General features: G+C 42.9%; 2 protein-coding genes across 2 annotated transcripts in view; both read right to left on the reverse strand.

Annotated features, from left to right (window-relative positions):
• PASD1 (PAS domain containing repressor 1) overlaps positions 1-450 on the reverse strand; it is an 88,650-nt gene extending 88,200 nt beyond the window's left edge. The window contains exon 1 of the mRNA XM_068697242.1: positions 313-450. The gene's annotated coding sequence lies outside the window, so the exon portion shown is untranslated. The remainder of the gene's footprint in view (positions 1-312) is intronic.
• A 9,639-nt stretch (positions 451-10,089) lies between these two features.
• Positions 10,090-16,418, reverse strand: VMA21 (vacuolar ATPase assembly factor VMA21). The gene is made up of 3 exons (XM_068697249.1): positions 16,267-16,418; positions 14,456-14,565; positions 10,090-13,238 (listed from the first exon to the last, which is right to left on the reverse strand). The coding sequence occupies exons 1-3, from the start codon at positions 16,317-16,319 to the stop codon at positions 13,096-13,098; spliced, it is 306 nt and encodes a 101-aa protein (XP_068553350.1). The 5' UTR covers positions 16,320-16,418; the 3' UTR covers positions 10,090-13,095.
• Positions 16,419-17,358: the final 940 nt, after the last annotated feature.

The raw sequence follows: 17,358 nt of genomic DNA on the forward strand, positions 1-17,358 counted from the left end.
CACTCAAAAGTGTTATTGCCACTATAAAATTTAAGGGAAAGCCATTTAAGCTTAAGAACAGCACATTCTTAATTGTGTTTCAGACACACGATCATCTTTGAGGAAATCAGCAGCAGTACAAACAAGTTACAGAGCTATTTCACAAAGCATCCATGCCCTAAAACGATCCGTAACAAACGGGGTTTCAGGCAGCGTGGCTGTGCTTGCATGAAGCACCACTGGCTGCAAACACATTTAAACCCGGCATTTTTGAGCACCTTTCCAGCAACGCTAACACACACCTGGGCAACAAGAGACAAATCCCTGACTTACCTTTTCATCAGCCCAGAGCACCAAACCCTCCGCAACCTCCTGCAGAGGAGTTGTCAGAGTTTTACCTTATTACTCATAGAGAGAGTTACATAACCGGCACCATTTCTGTAGGCAACGAGCGTGCACCCAGTGCACTTCCACCCGCAGGGACTCCTCGTCCCCCATCCCACGCAGACACATCTTCCCACAACAGCCACGCCGCGGCGAGCGAGGGAGAGGCAAGGTGGGCTTCGGGCTGCTAATGAAAAGCAAAGCTCCCCGCGTCAGAGAGAGTTCAAAAGGTCCCTGCCGTTTATTAAGAGATATTGCTGCTCCGAAAGGACGCGGTGCGATGGTATAATGTTCCTTCGCCTGCTGAAAGCAGCTTGGCCTAGATTTTCCTCTACTGTTTGATGTGACCATTCATGCAAACAAGAGTAAAACTTTCTCTTTGCTTTTAATTAAGCACAAAACACTTGGAAAAAAAATAAAAAAATGATGCGTACAACAGCCCTGCTGTCAGCTGGGTCTTCTGGACTACTGTCAGGCTGAGAACACGCCGGGATCGGCCCCATTGATTAAACTATTATTAGCGGCAAACAAACAGATGCGCTGGGTGAAAGACAGGACAAAAACCACGCTCTGTGCTTCTGGACTAGAGACAGGAGAAAAGATGATTTTACCAAAGGCTCATTTGGTATGTTAGCAAATGAAAAGGGAAACATTCTTTAGGACACCGGGCAGCAGGAAAGCACAGAGCGTTTTAATCTGGAGAAATCAAGATAAACAAATAACATTATTGCCCTGGCTCTGTTCCCCCAGACAAAACCCCACCAGCTTCTGTAAGACACGGACCAGGTCCTGTATTTGAAGTCTCACCGTGAACAAAACACGGCTTTTAGTTGCTCCATAGGGCCTGGTGTCCATGAACTCTCAGTGGGCACAGCCCACTAACACACAGGGGCTGTAGCTCCAGTACAGACATAAAACTCTTATGTAAGCCCTAATCCTCTCACCGACTCCTTGTTCGGTGATGTGAAGATGCACGCCCCAGGAACCTGCTGGCAGCCCAGTGGCTTTTAACCAGTTTGGGAATGGTGAGGCTCCGGCTGCGATGCGATCCCCTGGCCGATACCTGGGGCTCTGTGCCACTACCTCCCGCAGCAGGATTTCGGAGGGCAGAGCCTTTCCAGATGCTGGAAATTCAGCCCTCAGCAGGACTGGCCCTGTTGCTTTCTGCGCTGATTGAATTGCGGGGATTAATCTCCTGCAGAGTTCACTGAGGCTAACGATAATCAAGTTAAATTTACACTATATGATCAGAGTTTAATTAGGTACTGTTATACAACTATTAATTACACCACTAATACCCTTATGAAATGCAGATGGGAGGGTGGGGCTGTGGTCAAGGGGGCTACGGGGGGGGGGCTGGCTGCTCCAATGATTTCAGGAAAAAAAAAGCACATTAATGTGCTCTGGGCCCACCTTTATTTACCTGCTTGCCTTGCCAGTGCTCAAGATGAAACAGAAAGCTTAAGCAATAAGATAAACCTACAAAATGTAAATCTAGAAGATTAAAGATCTCCCACATGCTTTGTGATCACCTTCTGCTTACACCAAAAGGCAAGAACACCATTTCAAATCCCAAAGAGCTGGAAACATTATTAGGTTGCTCTGCTCAAAATCCTACCCAGGAAAGCCCCAGGTGAAAGAAGTTGTTTATTTTGCACTGAGATAATAACTTAATTGAACCCAAGGAGATCCCCTGGGAAGGGATGCCTTGTGCATCTCCACATCCTCCATCTCAGGAGAGCAGCACTCTGAAAGGAGACACCACGCTTTGGCAAAGGCCTACAGCCCTTTGTCTGCTGCTGTGATGCTTTTTGGTCCCTCACTGCTGAGAACGGCACCAGTGACACACTAAGGGGAGCGCAGCAACGCTCCTGAAATAAAGCTTTGGTTTGGGAGGCAGAGCTGCTCAGCCCACTCCGCTCTTGCTGCTGAAGTGACCTGGTTTTGTCAAGTCTGTTTTTCTCCCTTCATCTTTGATGTTGTTTTGGAAGGCAAGTCAGGAGATTTTCATGGAGGCACTGACTCAAACTTGGACTAACACAGAGTCACACCACCACTGTAAACAAACGGGTGCAATTTCCCCTTAAAGGATTACAATATCATTTATGGTTCTAGCACATTTATTTCTGCAGTTTATTAATCACTGTCACACTCCTCACACTATACTCTAATCCATTTATGTTTTAACATAACAAGTTACAAGGATTATCAGCTTGTAATAAATACGCTCATCCCCTAAACCATTTGAACAGCCCCTACGCTTCGTAAAGATCTTGTTCAACAAGCGTATGCATTTGTTACTGATTTCCCCATTCATTTGGGGATGTCATGTGGAAAACCATCAAACTGCAAAATATGCATTGTGTAAGTTACTTTTCCGGGAAATTAGGTGTTTTGGGGCACACATACTATCTTCATTATAATGTACTTTTAATCTTAAGAGTGTTTGGAAATTCTGGGGATTGTGTTTTGCACTGGCACATGGTTTACCTTGTGCTTATAAGTTAGGAATGGTGTATAGCATTCAGCCCACACGCAGCATTATGGCAGTTGATCACTGATGAAATTCAGACTAAGGAAAGCTGCTGGTACCAACTAAGGGGAATCCAAAGGAAAACTAAATATTATCTACAAAACTCTAAAGACATCCCTTAGTGATTCACACAGTGCCCTGCATTTTTCAGCAGATGTGTCTCACCTATGCTTTTGGTGCTTGCCCTACTTGCAACCCAAATCCTAACTGAGTTTGTAAGCCAAGAACGTGAATTATCCACCAGACATTTTCAGTCTTTCAACTTTAATGGGCAGTTCAGCTTCCATTTCTGCCATAGCAGAGTCTCTTCTTCCTCCCCCGTGCTGCTCTGCCCCAAGCATTTCTCTCCATCGGAAGACGTGATGTTAATGGTCTAAGTTGCTTTCGTCCTTTATTCTTACAGATGGTATTTCAGAAGTCAGGAGGACACTGTGTACTCCATGCATTCTTTGTTGAGCACTCTGTGGGACACAAAGCTTAACCCTTTGTCATATGTGCCCCAGTTAATCACTGGCACCTCTGCAGGTTCTCTTATTGAGAACTCCATTCACAGCAGCACACTTGTTGTGGAGGGCTCCAGGAAAATAAAAATGCTGCAAAATCTCCAGAGGCTTTTTGAACAGGACTCTGCAGACTGTCTGGCCTTAGCTGGAGGAATGCAGAAAGATGCCCGTAGCTCTGGCGGACGGAGAGCATGGACATGCCTGTTCTGCAGTCTCTCTAAATACAGCCAACCCTTCCCACCATAGGGAATGGCAGAGGCAGGAAATAGTTGTCTGTTCTTATTGTTCCTGGAAAATCAATTACAAAAGTATTTTTTTTCAAAAGTAAACCAGTCAACGCAACATCTGCAAGGCAGTATTAGGGCTGCAGTGACCAGAAAGGGAAAAATTGATGTTGTGTGGATTTCTTTGTGCAAAGCTTTGCCTCTCAAGCTGTTGCGTTACCTCTTCGGGTTTCATCAAGGAATACTTGGAAAAACAGGACTTTATTTTGTAGAGCTGCTGAATAATTAACAGCAGGGAAGACAGGGCAAGACACTTGTCCAGACTGTCACTGCTTTGGCTTCACGCACCATCAGACAGATGCTGACGGCACCTGGGCAAAAGCAATTCAGGAGTTCAGCTCTGTTCTGGGTTACACGATAGTTGCATCATGAAAGGACCAAATCTTATAACCAGCATCAGGCTCGGCTCTCTAACAGGAGTAAGCATCTCTGCTTCAGAGTCTGCAGTTAAATATGCAACTAAAGAATATAACAACTAAATAAAAATGCAACTGGAACACCCACTGCCAGCCACTTTTCAAGGCCAGCTCTCCAAAGCAGTCTGTACCACGGCTGGTTCCTCAAGCTCCATCCTTAATCCCAATTGATGCTTTCCTGGCAACTGATTCACATAAAGGACCTGGCTTTAAATTTAATTTTTTTCCTCATTTAACTGACACCAAATGACTTCTAGAGAAGGCATAATTCCCTTTTATGCACTTACCACAGAGTTTTATGTATAGATATGTGGGACCACAGTATATTCACTTCTTCCTCCACATTAAAAAAAGGGAACACAGCAAAAGCTTTCCTTGTGCTTTCATACAGAGAGACCTCTGGCTCTCATTAACATAACTAATTAGCGTTGGCAAAACACTTTGAAAGTGTAAAGCACTGGAAAAGGACTTGCAGATGATTATAGGTTTCAGTAAATGCTAGAACTCCCAGGAGCAGGAATGAGAAAACCCCTTAAAAAGTCAACTGAAGAGATTTATTTTCCTAGCTCTGCTGATCTAATGAATATATTAAAAAATTAAATTAGGCCGAGCAACGTAACAGAGAAGATTCTCTGCACATCTCAGACTCCAGCAAGTACAACACAGGTTGTTATGAGTTTTCCACACATCCTGAAAGCCCCAGCATGGCTCCCAGGTTTTAGGCCCTCCACCTCACAGCAGCACACTGGGTTCTGGAGCTGTGCCTAAAACAGGCCCTGGAAGCTGCCCCTGAGCAATGCCCTACCTTGAGTCCTGTGGCTATGCACGCACAGCGGCCCTAAAAGTAGGTGGCATTGGTATTTCCTGAGCATCGGAGTGAGCTGCAGGCTCACAGCACATCTGCACCGCAGAACTGCGTGGCCGTACTCGATTTAGCTTTAAACAAGCTTGGCTTCATTAATCTGGCAGCCAGCTCCAGCCTTCTTGTGGCACAGGACACCAGCAGCAACGCTGACTTGAAGTGCCTCCACGCTCCCTTCTTCATTCCATCGGCACAACCACTTGCAGCACTGTGTCACTCAGAATGGCAACAGAAGTTGTTTTTTTAATCAGCAGAGTATCTCATGCAGCCCGATACTCTCCATATGCACTATTAACAAGCTCAAAGAACAAGGAACATATTTTTAAAGCACCTTAATGCCCAGAAACACAGTTTGACTTCGCCAAAAGTTTTCCTCTCGTGAACTCAATGTTCAAACAAGCTCCCTGGTGAGGTAAGCACAGGCTGCCTTTTAATACAAACATAAAACTCACATTTAACTTATTAGCTGGGGGAGGAATACAGATGAGGGCTGGATGAATCTCATGAGTCATCATTTCTGAAGGATAAAAAGCCAGCCTGTCTCAAAAAATCAATTCACTTGCCTTCATTGTGTATTGCAGATAGGAGCACTTTAATAAAAAGATTAATAAAAACACTTCCACCAATTGTTCTAGAAAAATGTGAAAAGTTTTTGGATCATAGAAGAATATTTTTATAGACAGAAAAATGAAACATTTTAAACGGTACAATGTTTTGGGAAAGGAGAGAAGAAGGAGACAAATGCAGATTAGTCATGCTCGGATGTATTTACCCAAACAAACTGCTTAGAGCTAAGACTAAGACGTGTACGTACCCAAAAAGGCATACATGAAAAATTAGGGTATTTATATTAGTCTAATTCCTTTATTATTTACTCACTTCCTTATTCTCCCAGCCTCATGCCAGCCGTTCTCTCAGATACCACATGCATGCTGTGCATCCTGACCACAGCTCATTCCCAGCAAGGTTTTGTGGGCAAATGCAGGGCTGTGTTTTTGGGGAGCAAAGCAGGATGAAACCACAGCGCTAATGCTACTGAAGGAATAATGGAAACAAGCAAAGTGCAGCAGCATCCTCCAGCGATGTACAAACATGAAGTAGCTTATTTTTTGAAGATTTCAGAAGGAGCTGGGAGGAAAGCAGCAGACAGAGATGAGGCATGCATGAAAGATGACCAGAGAAGCCCGAAGCCAGCTGAAAAAAAAAGGTGAAGACCTGCTGAGACAGGGATTTCGTGGGATACTCAGAAGAACTGACAAAGAGAAGCATGCACTGGTGTGAGCAAGCTGAACAGGCTTTGAAGAAAACATCAAACTACACAAAATCAGCTAACATTCCTGATATCCACAGATTCAACATCTGACCAGAACAATCCCTACAATCACTGTGGATGGATGGAGGCAAACGGCAGATGTTGCTGCCAGCAGATCAGACGATTCAAGTTCCAGTCCCTTTCCATGCCCACCCTTCAATCTTAAATGTGTGACCTGACATAACACAAGGCAAATCCCTTTACCTCTCTGAGGTGTGTCTACACCCATGAGAAGTATGATTTCTTTTTTCCTTTTTATGGAGACAGCTGAAAGACAGGTCTGGTGACCCCATGAGTTACCAGGTGCTGACTGCACTGAGCGCCTCTCTCCTTCCACTTAAACGCATTTGCTGTGTTCGTTCCCCAGAACTCCTTTAGCATAATACATCAGGTTATAAGGTGATTTCTTCAGGACAGCAGTCAACTCACTGCGTTCACGAAGATCTGCTACTCAGTGCATTTTTCTGTAGTATGCTGAGACAAAATTATATTTGGAAGCAGCGTTGGACTGTTTTGTATTCTGCAAGCTTATGACAACACAAACATCCTATTATTTTAGTGCTATTCATTACTTCTCCCAGGGCCCATGAGAAATGGCTATCCAATTAAGAATCATTTATAAAATTGGAAACTTTTCTCCCTGGCATTACCATTTAAGTCTCAAATATAAGGGCTAAGATCACTAACAGTTCTGAAGAAACATGGGCAGGAAAGCCCTGTCAAATATTATAAAAACCCCTCACCCTTCCCTGTAAAGCTCAATATAATCTTAACTAGGAATCACAACAGATGTCTCACTGCAGAAAATATTTACCAAGTGCTTCATATTAGAAGCAAATAGCTGGGAGATGTAAAGAGGGAGAAGTGCTAAAAAAGAGTGAGGAAGTTGCTGCTGCTTGCAGAAGTATAATGGGTTGGAAGTAAATGCTGGCTAAATGTAAAGGAACTGGTTTAACATGTAACAGATCAGCCATCATCGTGATGAGAGGTGCTATTATAATTTTATTTCAAATATAAAAAACAAGTAAAGATCCAGTTTTCACTTAGTTAAACATCTGTTATTCAAGATTATTTCTAACAACATTTCTGGAGCCATTAAGTATGAAAGCAAACAGTAAACAGAGCACAAACAATTTGCTACCCACACAGCAAGTCTGAAGGATGCTGCCGAACCTGCCATCCGGGCTACAGCCCCTCCACATTTAAACACAGCTGTACCTAACACACAAACAGCCATCAAAGCAGTTCAAACACCCAAATCATCACAATCACCTTTGGAAACCACCAATAAATACTTCAAGGACTCGTTCCCTTGAAATGACCTGAAACACTCCAGATAGAGAGCTAAACTTTGGTATTTACAGTTCATCTCCAGCATCAGAACTCTGGCATTAAGGATGGATCACAGAAGTTCAGAGATGAATTGCATCCTGAGTTTGAAAACCAGCAACGTTATTAAACGGCTCCTCCGCGGTGCCCGCAACACGGGCCTGCACCCACAGTTTTTGTTCTTTAACTTTCACTGCTGTTACTCTCACTCATAAATCACCCTTCAATTAAAAGCAGCTTTAATTAATCACACACACCCTGTGTCTATGCCTTGGGGCATTTACACTAAAACTATTACATTACAGTGTCATACACCAACTCAAAGCATCAACAGCTTTCTTCCAGGCTGATATGTAGTCAGTGATAGAGTAAAAGCCCGGTAGAAATTAAGGTGCCTGAGAAACACCAGGCACCACTCAGAACAGGAACACACCAACCACAAGCCTGTGGGACAAATAGTTTCCTGAAACATGACAGGCAGCAACAAGAAAGCTCAGTCCCAGGCTGGGATTCACCGGGCCAGCCAACAAGTTGGCTGTGTGACTTTCCAAGCTCCTCTCCCAGTCACCCTCCACTACAGAACTTCATTTGCTATCCCTGCCTTCCAGAAATGGGAACACCATTGCTCTGTTCCTTCTTTCCACAGTACAAACTGGAAGATCAGCATCTGAAAAAGATGCTTTTTAGAAAAATCACTTCCCCCATACTTTTTCTTACCATTTCACATTTAAATGGCATTCAAGTCCCGTGAGATTCAAGTCCCTCTGTTCCATCTAACCCCCCAGCTCAGCACAGCTACACAGCACTGTAATTCAGCCCTCCCACCAGCTCAGCAATTCATACCGTAGCAGCCACCTTCAGATATCAGAATGACTGTGGGGGCCCCAAATCATACAGTATTTCCTTGTTGCAGGCCCCACTCAAGCACAAGGGAGCCTTCCCTTGCAGGGGAACAGCAAGCACCGCTTCCTGTGAACTGTGAATTAGAAGCTCTCGTGCCTCCCTTAAAGTGACAGTTGATTACAGCTAATGAAACACTGGTGGCAGTTGCTCTGTGGTGTTTTATTTAAGAAGTATTTCCATTCCAAGGGCTTGACCCTGCCCTAAGAGATGACTCAGAGCTAGTAACGATGTTAGTTCTACAGCAGCAGGCTGAGCAAGCGTGCCCCAGATTCGCACAAAAGGAGATGCACGGCTGTCAGCCTATGAACAACTTTAGCTGAAAGTTACGAATGGAGCTGGCTTGCTGTTTTGTATGATTTACATGTAATATTTCAGATCAGTGACTCTGCATAATCCTCTGAAGAACAACGGGATAAACACTTCTGAACAAAACCATATGCTGCCTAAGCCATCACGTACCACGCTGTGCCAGCACACGCCAGCCCTCATGCTATGCCAAGTCACTCCTCTGCTTTCACAGGACCCTTCCTTCCTCTCCCATGGGCAGTAGCCTACCTCAATTTCAGCCATACCCAGGTACATTACCCAGAAATAAGATGTGCAAATTCTGTTTTCAAGGCCCTCTCCTGTCCTGTCTTCTACTCACCTGAACTATTACCAACAGTATCCCTGCCTGGAGGCTTTGAGCACACCCTGTCCTGTTGTGTGGGCTGTCAGAAGTTTATTTAACTACAAGAACCGTGCAGCTGTTTGAAAGCCACCAGAATTGCAATAATCTCAAACATTTTGCTACTCACCGTTGTATTAAGTGAGAATACAATTTCTCAGCAAGCACAACTTCTCCTCCCCCATCATGGGAAATTGAGAGAGAAGCCTGCCATCTAGTTTGTCACGCTGCTAATACAGCATGAAAAAGTCATGTCCTTCAGATTTCCATCAATTTGTGTCTGACAATCATAATTATGCAAATGACACAAGAGGTTGTTTAAGTTCTGTATTACTATGCCCACTGTTATACAGCAAAACTAAAGTAGGCAGTATTTTGTTTTCTTTCAGTATACTGTAAAGACTACTTGAAGTGCATACATTAATGTTATGACAGAATTCCTGTTAATGTGATCATCGATTTCCCTGGAAGATTCCCACTCAGTGGGAACAGCTCACGGATGAATTAAATCAGGCATCATTAACCACAAACCAAAGTCAATCACCTGCATGCTTCCATAGGCTGGGAATACACCAGGATTCTGCAGACATTAAAAAACAGGAAGATGATAAAAAGTACAGAAGAAAAGTTAAACTGATTTTGAGAAGTTCCTGATTTTCCAGTTCTCAATCTCCCCTATTACCTTTACTCTTCATAATCTTGGGAAACATTCCAGGAAATTTCTGCTGCAAACTCAGTTTCAAAATGCTTGCTCTAGCTAAAACTGCGTAACTGTAAACCTATACAAAAGCAATGGACTCTTACTGAGAAGGTTTTCAAGTACTGAAAGGCCACGCTTCCCAATTTTGTCTTTTAAACAGTTGTTTCATATCCATTCCTAGTAATAAAATGAACAAAATTACAGCACCACTTTAAAGTACTACATCATTACAAAATGTGTATCATTTTAATAGAAAATAAAAGCACCACAACAAAAATATTGATTACTCCACAGCTTTGATCAGTTTCCACATTTAAACGGTATTATTTAAGCTCTACAACAATCACAATAACCATTACACAATAAAAAAGGTGAGAATTAGCTTTGACATTAACAGGGACATGAGGAAATAGGGAAGTAAACACAACCCAAAGAGACTGCAATAAAGCTCTTGAAATAAAATAAATCTTAGTATTGTTAAGGCACAACAGGAGTCCCAGCAAAGCATCTATTCCATGTACACTACAGCACAAGGCTGCAGTTTCTGTTCTTTGGGCTCCCCAGTCATGGTGTATTTCCACCACTTGACTGCTGTCTTTGCGCCACTTACCTGAGTGGTTTTCAGCTTCCAAGCACAGGCAACACAAAACCCAGTAGTCCGTGACCATTACTGTCCATAACTGTCCAGAGACTCAGGAATTACCTCTTCTCAGGGAGAACACTGGGGATCAAAGCATTACCTTCAAAGGCAAAGACCTTCCTATGGATGGCTTAATGCTCAGCTCTTGTTACCCATCACCAGTTGCTGAGATATTGTAGTGGCTCTATGTACAGCACAGGTCAAACTTTAGATTTTTGTTATAATTATAAGCAATTATTTCCTTACTATTCCTAAAAAATTAATTTAATGTCTAGGAATTCTGGTACATGAAACAATAGATATAGCACTAGACCCAGCTAGTATAGAACAACTTTTTTTCACATTTATACTGTTATAAATGACTGTGGCTATTGAACAATGCCATAGCTGATCTCTGATCTACTTGTAAGCTGTGCTATTCATGAGCATCATTAAAGATATTACTTAAAAACTGTACAGCACAAGCATTTATTTACTGGACCTTGTATTGCAGGGTAGTTCCTTAGTAAAAAGCAGTATTTGTTCTACAGCATCTCTAAACTGGATAACAGGAAGCCAACATGGCAATGTCCAACTACTGAAATTTGTATTTCAGGGCTAAGATGCTGTTCTCCAGCTTGCTGGCAGCAACCTAGCAATGGACTTCTGGATGAGAAAAGTTAATGTTTCCTAAAAAAAAAAAAAGTAAAGACTGATTAGTGCTAGCATTACACTCCTCTGTAGAGGTCGTTGGTAATGCTTCAGCTACATCCTAGTACACGGTGTGTATTTTTGCACATACAGGGTTGGGGTGGAGGTAAGAGGAATGAACCATGGAAACACATTCTTCTAGCTCCTGCATAAAGATACCTGATTTGTCTCGCTTACGGGTCTGTGTTACAAAAGACAGATGTAGCAACACAATCATTCCAAGTCGTCTATTAAGCAAAACACTTCCAAAAATGCTCAACTAATACAACAAACTGGAAAACTCAAATTAACAGAAAGACCTCAAATACAATAGCTTAAAAGCAATCAACAGCATTAGTAGAATCCTGTGCGCATTGCTGGAACCTTTTATCTGCAGAGTAAGTAGCCTGCTAACACGGCACAACAGAGAAGTGAAATTCAGATTATTCTATAACACGAATTTCACCATGGTTTTACTACAGAAAGTCTCCAGACACAAATGAGGGGAAAAAAGATCAACATATTGCATCGATCCACCCTGTACAAGTTTATATTTATGAAGAAAAGCAAATTTGCCATAATGTGATCACTTGTGTTCTGCTTCATAAGGACACGTACAGCTTGTTTTCTCCCTTACATCTCGCTTGTTCCTCCACTGCCCATTCATGTGGGTTGTTACAGCCGTTACTGTTGTTCCTTCACTACAGGCAATCCAGTCACATCCTTCAGCAATTATCAAGGACATACACAGGAATATAAAAATATATTACACCATTTCTTTTGCTTCATCAAAATTAATTGTGGAAGAGCAGAAAGATGAGCACTGCACCAAGACAATCACTCCCAAAACATTACAAAAGGAAATTAAGAAATTAAATTTTACACCATAATCAAAAATTACATTTGAAAATGAGAGAAAGTGAGTATTCCAAATTAGGAAGATGACATATGAATTCCTAACCAGTTCTATTGTTGCAATTACTTCTAAACTCATAATTACTATTTTTTTCCCTTCCTTGAGGTGTAATTTCCCCTAACAGAAGACAAAACTTGTCTAGTATTTTGACTCAAATTGTAACTGCACTTTAGGGTCACTGAGCACATTAACCATGCATTACTTTTTAAATAACCTGATCACCCTGCATGATTATCTGTAATTTGAACAAAGTGACTTACAGATGCCAGAAAGCAGCACTGTACAGTGGTGAGAAGCCAGAATACTTTAACAGCCTTCAGAGGTTTCTCCTTAATGAGTTTTTCAGAGAACATCTTCAGCTTTTTCTGACATCTTTCATTTCCTAAAGGTAAAAAGCTTCTGCCCAGTGCAGCACTGCAAACAGCTGCCAATTCAGTCATCGCCTTTATTCCACCTCTGCCAACAAAGTAACCACACATGTAGTAACCTGAGGAATTAGCACAGAAGAACGCACAGCTGGACTGTATGCTCAGAAGTGGGGAAACTAAGAAATCCCATCTTGAATTCAATTGGACAGTAAGTTAGATATATTGCCTTTTAACTAGCAATTCAGTTACTTGAAAATGTAATGCTTGTTTCACGCCAATATTATTCTCAGAAAAGGCCAGAAAAACACTAGAGAATGACAAAAATAGTTACAGGATTATCATGTTTTTTTGTTTTTTTTTTTTTTAAGCAATTACTTCATTCTGATTTCAGGTAAAGACCTCCTTGGCTCATGCTAGTAGAAGCTGGCTACAGCCACGTACAACTTCCATCAGCATCTGACAACATATTGCTACACATCCAGGACAAGCACAAGTCTTACTGTAACTGAACAAAATCGAGACATTAGCCTCATCTTTGTACACAAGTATTATACATTTTGAAGAATGTTTTTCATTCAACCCGCAAAAATTGTATGTACAGTCTGTAGGTATCAGACGACGATTTTCTTTTCAGTCCTGTTTGCCTTCCCGCCACTGTCGAGTACCTTCGTTCCACGCTACGTACACAAACAGAGCAAGTACCACATGAACAGTAACTACAGCAACTATGGCAGCATAAAAATAGCTGTCTCTGTTGGACATTCCTAAGGTACCTGAGGAAACAAGAGAAGGAAAGAGTATTAGTTGTCAATGCTGAAAGAGAAGATGACAACTTTTTCAAAAGACCAAAATTTACATTTATTGCTGCATCAAAAGACTGATCTCAGAAAGATTCATAGAAAGAATGCACCACGATAACTGCAGACCTTGAAAATTATTCCTGGAATATAAAGCAACACTGCAAAATATTTAAGATAAAATACCCTGACTTTCAAGTCAACAGTTGAGTTCTACAACATCCACTTCTTATTATCCTCCAGCACCAAATAAACCTCAACGTCCTTTCTTCACAAGTGTAAATCACTGTGGGGCAGGAAAATAGAGGAACAACACAATTACATAGCTTGTTTGCTGCTATAATGGATAAATCTACAGAACAACAATTTAGAGAACTTCTACCTTCTGAATTTAAGCTCTAAAACAACAACTCACCACTTAAAATACATGATACCTCTCACATGAAACAAGCCTTAAAATACCAGAAGACAAAACATTGTTTCTTTTCATCAGGAAACAACAAAAAGGCAAACACCAAAACGACACCCTCCCAAACACAAATCCGATCCTAGCAATGCTAACAGATCTTGCCATTAACTGACACACTAAAGTTAAGGCTCAGCTTGCAACACCTCAGGTTTAAAAAACAACAACAAAAGAACAGCAAAACATAATACGCTGAAAATACACTTGAAATTTATTTAGCAAGCTTTCAGCTTCATCCTTCAGAACTACATATAGCAGTAAACACCAAAGGAGAACCATCCTGGAGGACCTTCCAATTTAGCTATACATTGAAACTGCTCTTAAAAACAGCTGACTTCAGTGGTTTACACTTAATGCAGGTATGTTTTGAAATGCAAAGAAGTTCAGTAAATAGCATTAATCTATCTTGAAAAAACAATTAGTTTGCAATAACCGCAGGAAACATATCCCTGATAATTCTGGTACAGCTCTGAAGAAGTGGGGTGTTAGATACCCTTTAGGTAAAGGGAATGCTGCACCCATATATGACAAACCACTGAGGAACAAACAGTAAATATTAAATTGCAGACCAGAACGCAATGAAAGATGCATCAAACATTTATATGACTTTCTAGTTCAAGTTAGACATTACAGGATTTTTTGTTTGTTTAAGGAAATAAGTGTTCCAAACAAGGAGAACTTTTCCTATTTCTGTAACAGCAATGCTAATTGGCAGAAACAAAATTACCTTCAAATATATAAGCCTTTGATGAAAAATACAGCCCAACAGGTAATGTGATCATTAGAGCTGTGAAGAACAGAAGCGTTCTTAAAGTTGATGTTAATGAACCCTCATTTCTGAAATAAATAAGAAAAGTTACACATAGAAGGAAGTCAGAGTATGCATGCCTGACACAGCACAAGAACCAGAGAAGTAAGCCATTTACTCTGCAGGAATTAAGTGCACCTGGAAGTGGTGAAGACTGAGTATGCATTCCCTGCCTGCAACAGAAAGCCACAGCACTGAGAGTGATGCAGTGACTGCCAGGTCAAGTTCACTAACAAGGCAGGTAACAGTATTTAGACTTTTCTGTTAGTGTTTTGCAAACACTAACAACATAGCAATTTCATATTGATGTTATTAAATATCTAGTATTAGATACACATGAATGACATACATGACAGTATTTTACCCCAGAACTCCCGAAGTTCCCTATTTCCTTCGGAAAAAACTATGAGTCTAGGAAAATGACAAACACTGCAGACTCAGAGAGGGAAGTACAAGGAATGACTTTTAAGAGCTTACTGTTGGAAATTAAGTTCCTTTTTATTATGTCCTGTCTCTCTACATTTAAAATAATTTTCTACTTTCCACTAAGAAAACTGGAGCAGCCATAACAATAATTAGTGCATCGAGCTACTACACAAAAGCATCAGTAACTTTTTTTTTTTTGCCTTCCCAGACCTAAACTTAAAAGACTTTGGCCAAGAGAATCACGTTGAAGGCAAGTGCAGCTGGTAAGGTCTCCCTGGAATTTGTCTGCTAGAACAGGTTCTGTATTTACAAAACAACGGGTACAGCTTGTTTTGGTGTGCTCCTACCACTTGTCAACCGCTCTGCTGGCTTTATTGCTTCATGTGGCAGTAAATACATAAACCAACCAATACGCTTCTGACTTCCAAGGACTACCAGGCTCAACGGCAAAGTCACAAAGGCCTTCAAAGTCCTTAAGACAGAAGCACAAATATCCATCACAGCCAATTCAAGTCAGGGATGCATGATTCTTAGAACTCCCAGACATCTACTGAGATTTCAAAGGCTTTATCCAGAGATATTTGTACCACAATATACTGCATAAAATCACGTTCTGTCCTTGACATTTCTTTGGAAAAGGGAAAGCAAAGAACAAACACAACCTCATTGTCTGAGGGTCACAAAAAGACAGTGATGTGTGGCCACAGACAGCTTTTACATCAAAGCCAGCAGCACTTTTTACCAGTTAGGCCACACCGTGCTGCCATACCTTTAAGTCGCACATTAAACAGCTTAGAGAAGAGCTGCTCTGAGCCTTTCCCTTTACTACAGCTTGCCCAAAGCATTCTCTGCTTGGGACGCCCAACCCCTTTAAACCTCCCCTATCCTTTAGGCATAAAACCGGGACCCTGCTCCCTGCTCAGACACCTCCCCAGCACCTCCCCACACGGACACCACACGCAGACCCCCCCCCAACTACCCAGAGCCCACAACCCCAGCGCTGACGAGCACAAATCCCCCTCCTACAGGCTTCCAACACTCCCCCCAGCCCACATACAACCCGGGCCCAGCGTGGCTCCTCTCCTTACCACCTCGGAGCCTGCCCGGGGCCACAGCAAACCCAGGACACCCCCAGGCCTATGCTCCCCCCCCCAGGCCCGGGTCCCCTCCTCTAGGCCCGGGCCTTCCCCCGGCGGCCTGGCAGCACCGGCCCCAGCCCCCCTCACCCCGTAGCCTCACTGCGAGCCTCCCCCAGCCCCCTCCACCCCCAGAGCCCCCTCTCCCAGCCCTCCGTCCCCCCGTACCTCAGCTCTGGCGCGGGCAGCCCGCCGAGCGCCGCCCTGTCGTAGCGCTCCATCGCCGCCGCTTCCCGTCACCTGACTGAGGCGCGCGCGCATGCGCGGGGCCGCCTTTAGAGCAGCCGCGGGAGCCTCCGCGCAGCCGCAGTGCGGGCTGGGGGGGGCTCGGAGGGGGGGGAGCGGTCGCTGAGGGGAGGCCCCGGGCGCCCCTCAGGGCTGAGGCGCTGCGGGTCCCGTTATGGCCGCTCAGCCCCCACACGGGAGCTGATCCCCTCCACACGCACACAGGGGCTGGTTAAGGCTCCTCCCGCATGCCCGGGGGTGTTGAGTGAATAAGCACGCAGGGTTGAGTCCATCCATAGCGTCTAGGAGCCCTTTGGTTCAATGCCGCCTCATCGCACAAAGCCTCCACACCTCACACTGCTCAGGAGTGTCTGACCAAACCCCAGCCAGACACTCGCCAAGTCCAACCCAAGCCTGCGAGCAGGTGTTGTGTGTTCATAGATTACTGAATGATTACAAATAATCTGGCAAAAACACCGCTGCATAGCTCAGATATAAATCAGACGACTGAAAAGGATGGAAGTGGGTGCCACGAACACTTAATGGGTAGATACGTGGTGTTCTTTCCACTTCTGCTTTGGCTTTCCTGTTTGCTTCCCCAGTAGGAATAGCAGTGACACAAGGCAGCTTAGTAACAAAACAAGGAAACATAAAAGTGGAACGGGCTCACATAAACCTACCAGAGACATGTACATCAAACGTGAAAAAGCAGCAAATCACTCAAGGCCTAACAGCCCAAGTCATGCTTTTTAATACAAAATTGGTGCATATCTCATCACATTCTTTCATCAACTAGACTAATAGCAATTTTGCTGAATAATTTTCTGCATGTTCAGCTAATGTTCTTTCATGAGCACATAAAGGAAATACAAAACTATTATAAAAGTTTTACAACCGTGAAAAAATAGGGTTTTGTTTGCATTTTTGTTTCAGTTCTTTTAAAGGATCTGGATTAAAAAAAAAAAAAAAAAAAAAAAAAAAGATTTGGAATTAAAAGAAAAAAAAAAGGTCTGGAAAAGGACTGCCTGCTGGTGA

The sequence above is a fragment of the Anas acuta genome, chromosome 13 (assembly GCF_963932015.1).
Source record: "Anas acuta chromosome 13, bAnaAcu1.1, whole genome shotgun sequence".
NCBI classification, from domain to species: Eukaryota; Metazoa; Chordata; class Aves; order Anseriformes; family Anatidae; genus Anas; species Anas acuta.